General features: G+C 44.0%; 2 protein-coding genes across 3 annotated transcripts; both read left to right on the top strand.

The window, feature by feature from the left end:
- The first annotated feature begins 568 nt into the window (after nt 1-568).
- On the top strand, nt 569-6,284 carry harbi1 (harbinger transposase derived 1). The gene is made up of 7 exons (XM_030360011.1): nt 569-649; nt 1,425-1,595; nt 2,605-2,807; nt 3,541-3,628; nt 4,052-4,262; nt 4,506-4,681; nt 5,802-6,284. The coding sequence occupies exons 1-7, from the start codon at nt 587-589 to the stop codon at nt 6,000-6,002; spliced, it is 1,113 nt and encodes a 370-aa protein (XP_030215871.1). The 5' UTR covers nt 569-586; the 3' UTR covers nt 6,003-6,284.
- Nucleotides 6,285-9,153: 2,869 nt separating this feature from the next.
- zgc:110699 (RERG_RasL11_like domain-containing protein) lies at nt 9,154-15,684 on the top strand. 2 transcript variants are annotated; one of them, XM_030360026.1, is made up of 7 exons: nt 9,154-9,727; nt 11,161-11,217; nt 12,239-12,312; nt 12,836-12,974; nt 13,545-13,638; nt 14,015-14,086; nt 15,308-15,607. In XM_030360026.1, exons 1-7 carry the CDS (start codon nt 9,382-9,384, stop codon nt 15,426-15,428), a joined length of 903 nt encoding a protein of 300 aa, XP_030215886.1. In that variant the 5' UTR covers nt 9,154-9,381; the 3' UTR covers nt 15,429-15,607. The 2 variants fall into 2 exon arrangements, with proteins under 2 accessions (XP_030215886.1, XP_030215887.1); XM_030360027.1 differs by having other exon boundaries at nt 9,160-9,727; nt 15,303-15,684.
- The last annotated feature ends 291 nt before the right edge of the window (nt 15,685-15,975 follow it).

The following is a 15,975-nucleotide window of genomic DNA, read 5'->3' as shown; positions in this document are numbered from 1 at the left end:
TCAATAATTTTGGCGATGTAAACGTTTGTTTCCCATGAAAATAAAGCTTTGTTTTGAGTGAGTGAGAGAGTGAGTGATGTTACATTGCCTTTAATCAGCTGACGCATTTGTCTAAAGAGTCTTACAAAAAGAGCATTCCACAGTGAAGATATCACCAGTCTATAACCAGTACATACAATTAATTAGCAAACAGACTGCTTCTGCAATCTGAATCAGTATCAGAATAAAAATAAGTTTGAAATAACTAACTAAAACAGTAATAAGTAATGAGTAATAATAAGCGACACATTTATTTTATTTTATTCAAGTGATACATTATAGAAAGATGAGAGGATGTTTTAAATGATTCTACCAATACAATTTTATTTTTATTTTCTCAAAGACGCAGTCTGAACCAATTTTTGATTGTTATAGGGTGCAGTACGGGAGCCGTCATGTAGATGGCGGTAGAAAGCTTTCAAACCTCTGAGGCGCTGGACGACCACAAAGGGAAGAAGAAAGGCGTTTGAGTGTTGCCAGATTGGGCCAGATTTCCCGCCCAATCTTGCACTCTTGGCAACTCTTTGCGCCAGATTAGGAGGGAAATATGCCCCAATCTGGCAACACCGTAAATCCCCAGGAAGAAGAGAAGCACTGGCAAGAGAAACAAGTAGGACGTTTGTGTTATTATCATACTGAAGTAGGGCTTACCCTTATATTGCATGCATGGGCTTAATGCTTACATGCATTTTGGTTTCAACTGTTTAATATAATCGGAATATATGCAAGCACATTAAGTAGTTATTAGGCTTTTGGGTTTAAAACCCACTTTAAATGGACTACGAACAGGGGCGCCCCTATACGGGAGAGGGGCGCAGAGGGGTGACCGGGCCCCCCTCTAAAACGACAGGCCACGCCCCCCTCTACTGATTTACTGTTAAAAATCCCATATCATGCTTTTTTAGGGTTAATAATTGCATTTGGGGCTACTACTAGAATAGGGTTACATGCCTGTATGTTAGATGTACCCCCCATTATTCTCACACTATTACTTTCAGCAAAAACGTATTGTTTTATATCGTGTCACTTTAAGGCCCGCCTCACGAGTTGCCCAGTTTGCTGTGATTGGTCAGCACACCCACTCTGTTGCGATTGGTCGAACACTTTGCGTGTTCGTCTGCAAATTCACCCAAGCAAAACAGCCCAGCAGCAGTTGAAAACACAGGATAAGATAAAATGCAATAAAACACATAGTACTAATGAAAACCTTAATAGATGCTAGAGTAAATGCTAAAGTAAAGACAAATAGAACAAACAGGGCAAACAAAAACTGACGGTATAAACATTATAAATTATAAAGTTGCAGTATCAGTACTTCAAAGTATCTTAAGGTGTTTTTTCCCATCCTGTGTAAACGACTGTCTCTATTTGTTTGTTTATTCCAGGCAGCAATGGCGGTGCAGATAGCGATACTGGACTGTGACCTGCTTCTCCACGGGCGAGGTCATAAGACCATGGACCGGTTTGACCTCGACTCGGTCTCCGACCAATACCTCCTGACGACATTCGGTTTCCCCAGAGAGTTCATCCTCTATCTGGTGGAGTTGTTGAGAGGGGTAAGGTCTCTTTACAGGGGCCATATTATGCAACGAGCTATGTGTGTGATTTGCCGTTACAAGCCGTTTTGAAAATGTGCAGCTTCTGACATTGCAGGTGGGCGTGTCCACCAGCTAATCACACTCACACCTGGTGGGTGTATAGTATATATATATATATATTAGGGGTGTAAAGATGATCCGATATGTATCGGTATTCGTTTTTAACCTGTAAGATACAGCTACATGGATTCGTGCAGTCTTGTATTGATATAAACGTGACATGAACCCGGCTGCTCCCGACCAAAGATTTTGCTAGTTAACTAGAATATGTTAGTACAGGCCATTAGTTGAATAGTTATTGCACGTTTATTATATGATTTTGTTATATATATATTTTTAAATTCTTTGGGACATCAGAAAATGGTTTGAGTTCCAGGGCTGAGAAATGTGTTGTGTATGTACTCATCGCGATCAACGTAAATGTGGCTGCAGCGATGCATCATGCATCGCCGTTGCATCCGTATCGATCGATGAAAGATTGGAGCATGAGTTACAGACAAATAGAAGAAATGACAAAGTAGAAAAGCGTCACGAACGACTGCGTCACCGGAGAAAGAGCGTTTTTTTTATGGTGTCCTCAGTGTGTGCAATCACTGAAATATTTCACTATATGAGACAAACCACTTATTTTCACAATAAAGTGTTGTCATGTTCATGCATCAAGTTGTTTTCGTTATTGACAACCATTACATACCACGATAATTGATCATGGTAAAATGTGCACAATGATAATGTGAATGTGCGCAATGATAAGAACTCTTTCAGAGTGCTTTCAATTATTGAACTGCATCGAATCGCATCTAATTGAATCGTACTGAATAGTTTGTTATCAACATGTATCTTTTCTTGAATCGTACCGTGACCATGTTGCTAAACACGAATCGTATCGTCTTTTACATGAGGGATTCACACCCCTAATATATATATAATAATGAAAATGTATAATTTGCACCCCGGTTTTTCAAAGGTTCTGTGCCGCCGCACGCAGCGGTCTCGCGCCATCAGCCCCGAGGTGCAGATCCTGGCTGCGCTTGGCTTCTACACCTCGGGCTCCTTCCAGACCTCCATGGGCGACGCCATCGGCATCAGCCAGGCCTCCATGTCCCGCTGTGTGACCAACGTCACTCGGGCGCTGGTCAAGAAGGCCCCGCAGTTCATCTCCTTCAACAGGTCTGGGGAAGTTCAGAGATTCAAGAGATTGAAAATGAAATCAAAATAAGTAATATTTACCATTCATTTATTGTATATTTTCTTTTATTTCATTTGACCTAATTTGATCCTCTATACTAAATGCACCGCGGGTCAAAGACAAACTCAATTTCTGTTCTTCTATATGTCTTGTACTATTTGTTGTAACAGACAAAAAAGCTGACTTTGGCTTTGAAAGGTCTAAATTTAATTAAACATATATATGACGTATTATGTTAAAACTTATATAGTACTTTATTCTATTTTAAGCACAGAAACACAACAACAACATGTCACACAAACTTTTCACTGGATGTATATAGCAGTGAATTGTTTGTGTGACATACGCTTTATTTCTGTGCTTAAAATATAAATGAAATACATTAGAATAAAATACAACATAAGTTTTAACGGAAATAGAAATGGATTAGCGTTTGTACGTTTATACGGTGGCGCTAGTCTGCCTCTCCCACACACAGCGCTGATTCGCTGGTTGTGTGCTAGCAGCAAGCACAACCAATCAAAGGCTCTATTCCTGAGACGCCAACACTCTCAGACTTTACTTGTTGAATCGGTTCCAACACAGCTGAACACATGGCACACATTTGCTCCTGAATACGTCCGAGTCTCCCCAAACGTTTCAGACGGCCAATGGCTGGGCCGGTGTGTTCCAACGTCTTAACAGCGCCGGTCTCCCGACTCCTTCCTCCCCCAGGGACGCCGGCACCAGGGAGCTGTCCGTCCAGGAGTTCCAGAGGGTGGCCGAGATCCCGGGAGTCCACGGAGTGCTGGACTGTGTTCAGGCGAGTGGCATACGGAAGGTGGGGTCTTGATGCGGGCGGCATGCGGGTAGAGCGCATTGGCTGGTAACCGGGAGGTTGCTAGTTCGATCCCCGGCTCCTCCTAGCAGAGTTTTGAGGTGTCCATGAGCAAGGAACCTCACTCTGACCAGAACTTACAATAAGTACATTTGTCAGAAGTAGTAAAATAATATATCGCTGTCGGTACAGTAAGGATGTTCATAGAACCAAGTGCCGATCACTAACAATCAGAGAGAGAGAGAGAGAGAGAGAGAGAGAGAGAGAGAGAGAGAGAGAGAGAGAGAGAGAGAGAGAGAGAGAGAGAGAGAGAGAGAGAGAGAGAGAGAGAGAGAGAGAGAGAGAGAGAGAGAGAGAGAGAGAGAGAGAGAGAGAGAGAGACTCACCCCTTCCTCCGCCCTCCTACAGGTGGCGATCAAGGCCCCCAACAGCGAGGACTCGTCCTACGTCAACCGGAGGGGCTTCCACTCGGTGGGCTGCCAGCTGGTGTGTGACGCCAGGGGGCTCCTGCTGAGTGCCGAGACCTGCTGGCCGGGGGGGCTGCAGGACGCCGAGGTCCTGGAGAGGTCCGCCGTGGGCCAGGCCATGGAGACGGCCGCCGAGGACGGCTGGCTCCTGGGTGGGACACAGCTTTTATTGTGAAAAGACCGTTTCACAAAGTGCCTTTATTATAAAGGTAGTGGAGGGGGGGGGGGGGGGGGGGGGGGGGGGGGCTGCAGGTTCGAGTCTTGGGGCAGGTCCTGCCATGACGGGCAGATATGAAGCAGTTTCTCTCTCTCTCTCCCCCTCTCTCTCTCTCTCTCTCTCTCTACATCACATCCACAGGCTGACTCTGTCCCCCTCTCCCCCGTCTCCCCCCCAGGCGGCCGCCACTACCCCCTGAAGCGCTGGCTCCTCACCCCCGTGTCCCTCCCCTCGTCCCCCGGGGAGCTGCAGTACAACCTGGCCCACGCCGCCACCTGTGAGATCGTGGACCGCACCTTCAGGGCCATCCAGACGCGCTTCAGGTGCCTGGACGGATCCAAGGGCTACCTGCAGGTCAGCCTGTCTGTCTGACTGCCTGCCTGCCTGTCTGTCTGTCTCTCTGTCTGACTGTCAGCCTGTCTGTCTGACTTTCTGTCTGTCTGACTCTCAGCCTGTCTGTCAGCCTGTCTGCCAGCCTGTCTGTCTGTCTGTCTGTCTGTCTGTCTGTCTGTCTGTCTGTCTGTCTGTCTGTCTGTCTGTCTGTCTGTCTGGACTGTCTGCCTGCCTGCCTGCCTGTCTGTCTGTCTGTCTGTCTCTCTCGTCTCTCCATCTCTCGTTTTCCCACGTATGGTGTCACTACTTCTGGCGTCTTGACTCCACGGAAGCCTTCCGGGTCCATGCTAATAGGCAGTCCTAATAATAATCATATACAGTGCAAAACAACAACTGAAAATATACAAACTAGACATTTAATGAATATGTCTCTCTCTCACTTCACTCACACTCACACACACAAAGTCAAAGTCAAAGTCAAAGTGTGTTTATTGTTGCATGTACCAAATTGCTTCAGCACAGCAAAATTCTTACGACTTGGCAAGCATCATTCATCTACGCAGTAGACGTCATACATATAACAAAAATAACATAAAACTCTAAAACAATATGACAATAAAATGTAACATTTAACATACAACAATTTAAAAAACAACATATATCTCTGTAGCAGAGTACAGTAGAAGGGCTAGCAGCAGTTTAAGTGTGAATAGAGAATAAGTTAAAAAGAAATGCTAAGCATAAGTTAAAAGTTTTTAAAATTGTGCAAATATATCTATGAAGTGAATTGTATGAGTGGGGGAGCAGGGAGTAGGTGGAGGTGGCAACTGTTCAGAGGTTCAGTGTTTCTGATTCAGAAGCCTTACAGCCAGGGGGAAAAAGCTATTTGTGAGTCTGGTAGTCCGTGTTCGGATGCTCCGGTAGCGTCTACCAGACGGCAGCAATGAGAACAGTCCATAGCCTGGGTGGCTGTTGTCCTTTAGAATCTTTTTTGCTTTCCTCAGGCATCTACTGTTGTAGATGCCTTGCACGGAGGGGAGATGGCTGCCGGTGATACACACCACCCTCATGCACTCACACATGTATACGTACAAGGCAAAACAATACGGCCTCACTCTCCTCACGCCCTCCCCCCCCGCAGTACTCTCCGGAGAAGAGCTCGTCCATCCTGCTGGCGTGCTGCGTGCTCCACAACGCCTCGCTGCAGTCCGGCCTGGACGCCTGGACCCTGGAGCGGAGCGAGGCCCCGGAGCCCCCCGAGACCTACGCACACTGCCCCGGGGGCCCGGACCCCGAGACCGAGGACAGGCGGCGGGAACTCATCGCCAAGCACTTTGGATGAGAGTCTCTCTTTGTCTCTCTGTCTCTGTCTCTGTCTCTGTCTCTCTCTCTCTCTCTCTCTCTCTCTCTCTCTCTCTCTCGGTTGTGGAGGTTGGGGTTTGTGCATCGTGAATTGGGGTGTGGTAGCAAATTCTGTGTGTGTGTGTGTGTGTGTGTGTGTGTGTGTGTGTGTGTGTGTGTGTGTGTGTGTGTGTGTGTGTGTGTGTGTGTGTGTGTGTGTGTGGCAGGGGTGTTTTGGGGTTAGCTTGATGTAACTGCTGGCTATTAAAAGGTCTAAAAGGTGTGTGGAGACTTTTTTTTGTACTTTATTTTAATTGTGTGGAAATGTGTGAAGGCATAATGAATTGCGTTGAAGATCAAGAACAATCACTCAAATGCTTGTAGCCCTTGATACAATCACTTTGAGAAAAAAAGATTTCATAAGTTGAATCTGTTAAAAGTGACAGACACTTTTATCCACAAAGAAACTCCCCTAAAAGCCTGTGAATGTGCCCAAAAAATGCTAGTCTTACATTTAGGGCGTTAAGCAGACACTTTCAGCCAAAGTGACTTACAATAAGTACATTGGTCAGAAGAAAGAGAAACAATGCATCTCTGTCGGTAGAGTAAGGATGTTCATAGAAATAAGTGCTAAGCACTAACAATCACTAGGTTAACCCAATCCCCATAAACAACAAAGATAACTAGGATAAGATGCTACACAACTAAATACTCTAAGTACGACACACAATAAGTGCATAGATTAAGTGCCAGGACGTACAACATACAATAAGTAGAAGGGGTGGGAGGGGATATTGTGTGGAAGTTTATAAAGGTACAATGAATTGCGTTGATTTATAGAACAAATGCTCGCAGACAAACACTTTGAGAAAAAAACAATTGATCAGTTGAATCAGTTAAAAGCGCATAATACAATTACGATGAGATGTGTAATAAATCATAGCTATGTTAGAATAAAGAATATGGTAGACTCATTCTTTTCAATAATTGATTATTATCAAATTAATTAATAAATTAATTATTATCCAAATTATTCTGTTGTCATGCTATTGCATGACAACAGAATAATTTGGACATTATAATTTTTGAGTTGAAGGATAAGTAGGCTACACTTAACGTACGCACTGCCTTAATTCAATTTCAAGTTCAGTTTGGAAATCTGTGTTTGGCTTTTGATATTGTCGGAAACTGATTTACATCTCGTTGTTTAGCAGACACTCATATCCCAATAGTGCAGCAGATTAATGGCGTATTTCAACAGAATCGTTCAAATTCGTACACAAGCATGAAATTTGGTACAGGCTCACTTTTTGGGAAAAAACATTTTTTCAAGAAGGCCGCTATTTCTGTCAAATTCTCATCATGTCAATCGTTCAAACAGTGATGTAGGCATAACATTTTGTGAAAATACTCTCTTAAAGGTTGGGTAGGTGATTTGCGAAACGCCAGCAGATTTTGAAAATACACAACTCAAATGGTCCTACCCCCTCTCCTTCAACGCTGACTCTGACTCCACCCATTCCAAGTACCTGGACGCGCAATCATGCACGAGCGCGAACAGAGATGCGCGAGAGCGAGCCAGGCTAGAGTAGGTTTTCGTTTAACAACATGGCAATACATTCAGCTGTAAGTTGCACCCAGTACCGCGGGAAGTAGGAGTGCTGGGGGTGCTGCAACACCCCCTGTCCGAGGCCCTGTCTTATCACAGAAAACGATCATTTCTAAAAACTCCGGCCAAAGTGGAGATTTCTGAAAACGCCGGTTATGTGTTGTCGTGTCAACGGGGAGAAACGGGATTTTAGGTTCTGAAGCGTCACATTATGCACCAGGAAATGCTTAACGTCATGTGAGCGCCCGCTGTACCGTATTGGTCCGAATATAAACACAAACCCCATTGTAAGACGACCTATATTTGGAAAAAAGATTTGAAGACCAGATCCGTTTTTTATGAATAAATAAATTGTATTCATTGAAATAATATACGAAAATAAAAAGGCATCGAATAAAACACTGCATTGCCACTAAACAGTAGTGCAAATAGGCCGTACTGATGTGTACACCAAAGACTATTCCTGACACTCCTCTGCCCCGCTGTGTTCGCTCTGGCTGTGGTCGCTCCGAACTGTTTCGGCCCGTGGCAAAGCGAGTCATCCTCGCTGCTGTCCAAGGCATTTTGAGACGCAGCATTTATTTAATGCTCATATGACCTAGTGCTGAAAAAAGGTTATATGAAAAAGTGTGAGGGTAGCGGTGGTGCGCTAAACTTGTTCTGTGAGCAGCTGGATGTGAACGATCGATTTTCAACTGTCCGCGCATGCACTGGTGTAATTGAGCTGCGCTGCTATACATCTTTTTTTATCAATGTAACGAGTTGCGAGTCTAGTGCAGGCTGAGTTTTTTTTTTTTCCCAGCACCCCCTGCTGAGAATACGTTCTCGCTGCAATGGTTGGACCAGATGTTATAAACATTAAACGGTCACATAACTCATTACTATTTTTAGAAAATGTATGTTTGTTTCATATAATTGTATTGGAAGTCCTGGTTTTCACTAGGGTTGCCGCGGTGTGGACATTTTCACACCGAGTAATACACTCGTCTCCACACCGGTATTACCGAGTATAAACGGTATACACTTTGAAACTAGGTCAACCGCCACACAAGCATCGGTTTTTAGACCCTTCTCGTCCTTCAGTTGCCGCCAACGTTCGAAAGCAGCGCCTAGGATTATTCTTGATTTCAGTTTTTCTCTTTCAGCGTTTTTATTATCAATTACTCTCTGAAAAAGAGTTTTCCTTCTCTTTGCTGGTGGTGGTGGTGGTGGTGGTGGGGATGGTGGCGTCTTGTCTGCCATGGAAATTGTCTTCTACTGCTAGGTCCAAATGTGGATTAACTAGTTCCAGTAGCTACCGCAGGATAACAACAAACAGGAGCTTGCTCTGGGTCACGAGCTCTGGGTCACGAGTACTGCACGAAGGGGTCGCGCGCGGGGGAGGGGGAGTGCAGTACGACCGTTTGATTGACGTACTTACTGTCCAATGCAACTCGGTGGCAATGGAAATGATTGGCTGGAGTTTTTCGAGCCCTGCCCGTTCCACAGATATTTGACAAGTTTAATTTTCATGTCAGTACTTCTAACTCAGTGGCTGTAAGCGGGTTATGATAAGGATTTCAAGTAATTTTGCAAAAATGGCCAAAAAAGCAAATCACCTATACAACCTTTAAGGATGTTTTTTTGGAAAACGGTGCTTGTCCCTCAAAAATTCAAGCACGCAACCATTTTTCAAGATGGCCGCCATTTCTCTTGATGTACAAAAGCATAAGGTTGAAAACGTGACCTAAAAACGGTGGAGAGCATTTAAAACCTTTTAAAAAGGTTTAAAATGTTTACTTTCACATCAGTCCTCAAGAACCTCTTCCCTCCTCCTCTCTCTCTTTCCTCCCCTCCTTTCTCTTCTCCCCCTCTCCCTTCTCCCCCCCTCTCTGTCCTCTCCTTTCCTCTCCCCCATCCTCTCTTCATCTGCTCCTCTTCCACAACGCCTCCTCCTTCAGTCTCGGGACGTCCCATCCAGCTCCCGTTCTCCTGTTCTGTCTCCAGCTGCACACTCCAGCCTCCCAGTTCGGATGCAGGGAGCACCTCTCCAGCACTCGGTATCAGACTTGGATCCAGAACAGAGATGGTTCCGGTCAAACTCCTCGTCATGGGATCACAGGACACCGGGAAGACAGGTAACAGAGATGGAAAACAGGACAACTATCGGAATGACTATGCTTACAACAGAAGCTTGACGTAATAAGATTGTTTGTTATTATTATTATTATTATTATTATTATTATTATCGGGTGTATGAAATCTTGTAAAATTTTTCTGTATTTAATTCTGTATTTCTGTAGAAATACAACCAGTTGCCTTGACAAAGTGGTCTTAAAATGTGTCTTTGATTATGTATTTTACTCTGTATTTTATACTATTTATTGTGTGAGTGTTTATGGGAGCATTCTTTTAGAGGCAGCATAATCAAATTTCATTGCATGATTCTACTGCACAATGATAATTAAAGTATATTGTAATGGTCAACTAATCTCAAAAGGTGCCCTGTCCCAAGATTCATTTTAATGTTAAGTCATGAAAGTGGAGACATTTTATGTGATTGCTTCAACGTTGTAAACAAAGTTTGTGTTTGGTTTGAAAACATACTGGACTAAGATTTGCATTTTACATTTAGGGCGTTTAGCATACGCTTTTATCCAAAGCGACCTAGAATAAGTACATTTCTCAGAAGAACGAGAAACAGCACTATAACGCTGTCGGTACAGTAAGGATTGTGACTTGTACAACACACAAGTCCAGCATGCTTGTGCCTGGATGTTATTTCTACAATAATAACTACCTATCCTACTATAAGTATCTATGTTGTACTTAGTTATATTACTTAGTTGTTTATCATCTTAACCTAGCTATCTTTGTTTTATATGGGGAATGGGTTAACCTAGTGATTGTTAGTGCTTGGCACTTGGTTCTATGAACATCCTTACAATACCTACAGAGACATATTGTGGTTTTACCTTCTTCTGACAAATGTACTTATTGTAAGTCGCTTTGGATAGGAGCGTCTGCTTAATGCCCTAAAGGTAAATGTAAGTACAAGAAACACACACACCTTTTAGACGTTTTAATAACCAGCAGTTACATCAAGCTTACCACGAAATGCCACAGACAAAGACAAAGACACACACACACACACACACACACACATACATGGACACACGCACACATACACACACACACACACACACACACACACGGACGCACACAAACACACAGAATATCAGACACTAACTCACACATGGACACACACACACACGCGCACACACAATATCAGACACTAACACACACACACACACACACACGCACACACACACACACACACACACACACACACACACACACACACACACACACACACACACACACACACACACACACACACACACACACACACACACACACACACACAGCTGTGATGGCATTCAGGGATCTTGCATATCAGCTTGGATCATCTCACAGCCGTTAGCAGTAGCCGATCCGCGAGCATGTCCTTGTATGTACAGTAGACGCTCGCCGTGAGGTATCTGTTGCTGTGTCTGTTTTGTGTCTACAGCTTTGTGCGTGCGTTTCGTCACCGGACGATTCATCGGGGACTACGATCGCAAAAAGGGTAACACAGACGCCTCGCTTTTACTTTGAGTTTTCACTGCTTTGGCTTGAGTTCTCTCTCCCTCCCCCTCTGTTAATCTCTTCCTCACCCTCTGTTACTCTCTCCCTCCCTCCCAATTCTTAAATGGTAAATGGACTGCATTTATACAGCACTTTTCTAACTAGTGGCCATTCAAAGCGCTTTACAATATTGCCCCACATTCACCCATTCATGCATACATTCACACACTGACGGAATAGTCAACCACACTGGGCGACAGCCAGCTCGTCGGAAGCAGTTACGGTGAGGTGCCTTGCTCAGGGACACCTTGACACAGCTAGGAGGAGCAGGGGATCGAGCTAGAAACCTTCTGTCTGGGATCAGTTAGGGTGAGGTGCCTTGCTCAGGGACACCTAGACACTCAGAAGAAGTGTCCCTGAGCAAGGCACCCTACCCTAACTGCTCCCCGACGAACTTTGAGTGGCTGTTTGTTTTAACGGGTGAATGCATTGACTGGTTGGAAAAACACACTATAAATTCACTCCATTAAAATGTCATGCTGGAACTCAGCATTCAGGGTTGTATCAACAAGCTTGTGTTATATCAGAGATCACACTATTTTCTTGCCCTGGTCTGGTTAACGTTAACAAGAGGTCATTAAAATATCTAGTTTAAATATGCCTGCCGTGTTGATTTTAATTTGGTGAATCCACATTTCAATATTGCTTTTCTGCACAAGCTTGGGGAAAAGTTAGAAACATGAGCGAGTGATTTTTAAATCACAAATATGAATTAGGATATTTTTTTTTAATCTTGTCTAGGTGTGTGAGAGTGAGTGAGTGAGTGAGTGAGTGTGAGAGAGTGAGTGAGAGTGAGAGAGAGACAAAGAGAGTGTGTGTACGATTCTATACTGCAACTAACTGGCTCTGTCTGTCTGTCTGTCTGTCTGTCTGTCTGTCTGTCTGTCTGTCTGTCTGTCTGTCTGTCTGTCTGTCTGTCTGTCTTTGCGTGCGTGTACGCGTGCGTGTGTGTGTTACTTTAGAGATGACATACAAGTGTCACAGGGTTTGCAACCAGGAATCTGTCCATTTGGAGATTCTGGACCGAACTTCAAAGGTATTGTGAAAAATAAACACTGTTAATGATACTGGTTTAATGGATTTAGATTGTGCGTGTACTGTGATGATTGTGAGAAATCCTACCGGAAATTATTCAGGAACTAAGACTTTCAATTGGTCAATGAATTGACCAATTGATTCAGGAATAAGACTTTCAATTGGTCAACCAATTGACCAATCTATTCAAGATGAAGGCGATTCAGGATTAAGACTTTCAATTGGTCAAATAATTAACCCGAATCACGGGAAAGTAGGATTGAGTTACTATGCAACAAATTGCTCAAATAAACAGATTTAAGACTTGCCCCCAACTCTGACCACTTTTAGAACAGGACTGAAGACTATTAGGTTTGCTTCAGCGTTCTGCTAAATCTTACATACATTCCACCTTGAACTTTTGCACTTTTTTAACAATGCAATTTTTTTACTTAACCTTTACTTATATATTATTTTATTTAAAAACTTTGAGTCTGACTCGGATATGAAAAGTGCTATATCAATAAAGTTGCCTTGCCTTCCAGGAATGTCCACAGGCTTCTGTAGAATCCTGTATCCGTTGGGCAGACGGGTTCCTGCTCCTTTACTCCATCACGCAGCGCGTCAGCTTCCTGGAGGTGGAGCCAATCAAGAAGCTCATCGATCACATCAAACAAAGCCCCGGTAACAACTGTTCGCTAGTCCGAAAAAATGACCTTTAGCTTGAATGTTACAAACTGCAGCTTTAAGCCACAAGCTAACTAGCTTGTGGCTTAAGGCAACAGTAAGTAACATCCAAGTGGTCCAAAGCTGTAATACTAACATTCAAGTGAAAAAGTGTGAACACCTTTAACTTGAATGTTATATATTGCAGCTTTAATCAACCAGTTAGTTAGCTTGTTGCTGAAAGCTGCATTAAGTAACTTTAAAGAGAAGAAAGACATTTTAACCTGAATGTTACATATTACTGCAGCTTTAAGCAACAAGCAAACTAGCTACATTTTTTTTTGAGACACTTTTAGAAACACAACCCTGAAATGCCTCTCTCTCTCTCTCTCTCTCTCTCTCTCTCTCTCTCTCTCTCTCTCTCTCTCTCTCTCTCTCTCTCTCTCTCTCTCTCTCTCTCTCTCTCCCCCCTCCTCCCTCAGCCTTCCTTTCGCTCACCTTTCTCTTTCACCCTCTCCTCCCAATCCCCTCTTTCTCCCCCCCCTCCTCTCCTCTCTCGCCCTCTCCTCCCTCATCTCTCGCTCTCAGCTGCGCCTACAGTGTTGATAGCCAACAAGGCTGACTTGGAGACAGGACGGGAGGTGACGACAGAGGAAGGACAAAACCTGGCCAAGGATTTGAGGTGACCGATGACCTGAAAGGGCCCCTTATACATCACCAGCTGTTAGCCTGATTAGCCGTTACAAGCCGTTTCAAACTCCACCTTTCTTCAGTGTTTTAGTGACATCACAAGTGGGCGTGTCCACCTAGATGTGTGATGGACAGATGAGCAGCGTTTGTTACAGTCCACCGGGTATCCAGCGCACATCTAGGTGGACACACCCACTTGAGATGTCACTCAAACCCAGGAAAAGGTCGATTTCCGAACAGCTTGTAACAGCTGATCACATTCACACCTGGTGTTAAAATTGGAGCCCTATTGAGCATTGACTATTGAGAAAATACTTTTTTAAATACTTATTTCAGAATTTGTATCTGGTGTGTGTGTGCGTGAGAAGATGCAGCTTCAAGGAGCTGTCGGTGTCAGAAACCGCTGTTGCCGTGGAAGCAGCCGTCGTCCAGCTAACAAGGTACGGGCAACAAGTCCAACTTTATTTATGCAGCCCGTTTCTGACAACAGGATACACGGAATGGGTTTTACATAATGTGACAATGCAATCAAAGTGCAAGTGCGGAATATAAATATCAACAGTTTGATAAAACACCGGAAACGGTTGATTTTCAAAACGGCTTGTGCCGGCTAATCACACCCACACCTGGTGTGATAATAGGGGCCCTTTAAAGCATGCAGGGTTCATATACCTCACTGTTCTGTCATTAACACATTCATATAGCGACGGTGGAGTCAACCACGCAGGAAGATAGCCAGCTCGTCAGGAGCACTCGACACTCAGCTAGGAGGAGCCGGGGATCGAACTAGCAACCTTCCGGTTACCAGTCAACCCATTTTACCTCCTTAGCTACTATCAACCAAGAGCAAGCACAACTAGCTTTGAAATGCATCCCTTACTTGTTCAGAGTTGAATTCCTCAGAGTCTTTTAACAAACGCACGGCATCATTCTGTCATAGCAGAAACACAATCCGTACTAACTACCTGAGTGCAAACTCTCTCTCTCTCTCTCGTGAGGTAAAACCAAGTGCTTGAGCAAGGACTAGCGTATTCAAAGAAACACACACCTTCCGTTAACTCCAGTAGCAAGCTCATTTCCGCTGGGAAAGCAACTGCATTTTCATGATTGGTCAACGAGCAGCAGGTGTGCAGCCTCCCAGAGTCCAATCAGACTGACTAAAACCAGTTGAGGGTTCTATGAACCGTGCATATAGGTGATGAGTTTGCTTACTGTTACTTAGATGAGTCTATTGACTCATCCATTACTAAGGAAAACGCTTAGTTCAGCTGGCATGTGGCTCAGGAGGAAGAGGGGGTTGGCTGGTAACCGGAAGGTTGCTAGTTCGATCCCCGGCTCCTCCTAGCCTGTGGAGGTGTCCCTGAGCAAGACACCTCACCCTTACGCTTCCTGATGAGCTGTCTGGCGCCAGGCGTGGTTGACTCAGCCTTTGGTGTGTGAATGTGTGTATGAACCGTTGTAAGTCACTTTGGATAAAATCAGTCTATTAAGCTAATTAACCAATGTTAAATATGAGCCTTGGATGATATCTTGCATTGTTCAAAATTCAAAGCTATGACTGCTTTGCCTGTTATGTCGTGCAATGATTTGACTTATAAAATAACTTGAACTTGATTTTGCTCCCTACATTGTAACCAAGCGCACTTTTCTGTCCAGTTTAGTGATGGCCCAACAGCGCCCCCTATTACCCGACCGGCCTTCCTACATGGTGACCGTGCGACACGCCCTGACCAGGAAACTGATCCGCTCCAAAACCATGCAATGGTGACGCAATTCAAATAAGTTCTCCAATATACCGTCGTATTGTTAAATCTCTTGTGTAATAAGAAATTAAATAAACAGATGTGACTATTGTATGTATGTATGCACCTGTGTTTGGAGTGTGTGTCGTGCTATTTTGTTAAAGAAAATATATAAATAAAAGAATGATCGGACTACTGTATGTGTGTAACTATGTTTGGAGTACGTGTGTTGCTGTGTTGTTAGAAAAACATTGAAAAGTATAAAAAGAAATCCAATAAAAACATTTTGGATCATTGAGCCCGGGAAAGAACCATCTCATCTGTTACTTTTTAAATTGTTATAAGAAGCCAAGCCAACTGTCAACTAACTGCTGTTATACCTTAATGCACAACAGTTGTGCAGCCTCCCCCAGGCCCAGAGTCCAATCGTCTGCTGGCCAGGTGAGGCTCATAAAACAGTGTGTGCGCTTCCCTCTACAACTTCAGAGTCACCGGATATTTTTGTTTAATCTTGTCATCTAAACTTTGCACAAAAAGTAAGGAAATTTGTGTTTGGTTGATTATTTCTCTGTGGCAACAATGCTTTT

This window comes from Gadus morhua, chromosome 7, assembly GCF_902167405.1.
Source record: "Gadus morhua chromosome 7, gadMor3.0, whole genome shotgun sequence".
In the NCBI taxonomy this organism is placed as follows: domain Eukaryota; kingdom Metazoa; phylum Chordata; class Actinopteri; order Gadiformes; family Gadidae; genus Gadus; species Gadus morhua.
This window is presented reverse-complemented; position numbering and strand designations above follow the sequence as displayed.

What these genes read in the sequence shown, in the direction of transcription:
- zgc:110699 (XM_030360026.1), top strand. Translation starts at nt 9,382, where the DNA reads ATGTTTACTTTCACATCAGTCCTCAAGAACCTCTTCCCTCCTCCTCTC. An exon ending in ACAGGACACCGGGAAGACAG is followed by an intron (nt 9,728 to 11,160) that starts GTAACAGAGATG and finishes TTGTGTCTACAG; the next exon opens with CTTTGTGCGTGCGTTTCGTC. An exon ending in TCACATCAAACAAAGCCCCG is followed by an intron (nt 12,975 to 13,544) that starts GTAACAACTGTT and finishes TCTCGCTCTCAG; the next exon opens with CTGCGCCTACAGTGTTGATA.
- harbi1 (XM_030360011.1), top strand. Translation starts at nt 587, where the DNA reads ATGCCCCAATCTGGCAACACCGTAAATCCCCAGGAAGAAGAGAAGCAC. An exon ending in TGGTGGAGTTGTTGAGAGGG is followed by an intron (nt 1,596 to 2,604) that starts GTAAGGTCTCTT and finishes GGTTTTTCAAAG; the next exon opens with GTTCTGTGCCGCCGCACGCA. An exon ending in GATCCAAGGGCTACCTGCAG is followed by an intron (nt 4,682 to 5,801) that starts GTCAGCCTGTCT and finishes CCCCCCCCGCAG; the next exon opens with TACTCTCCGGAGAAGAGCTC.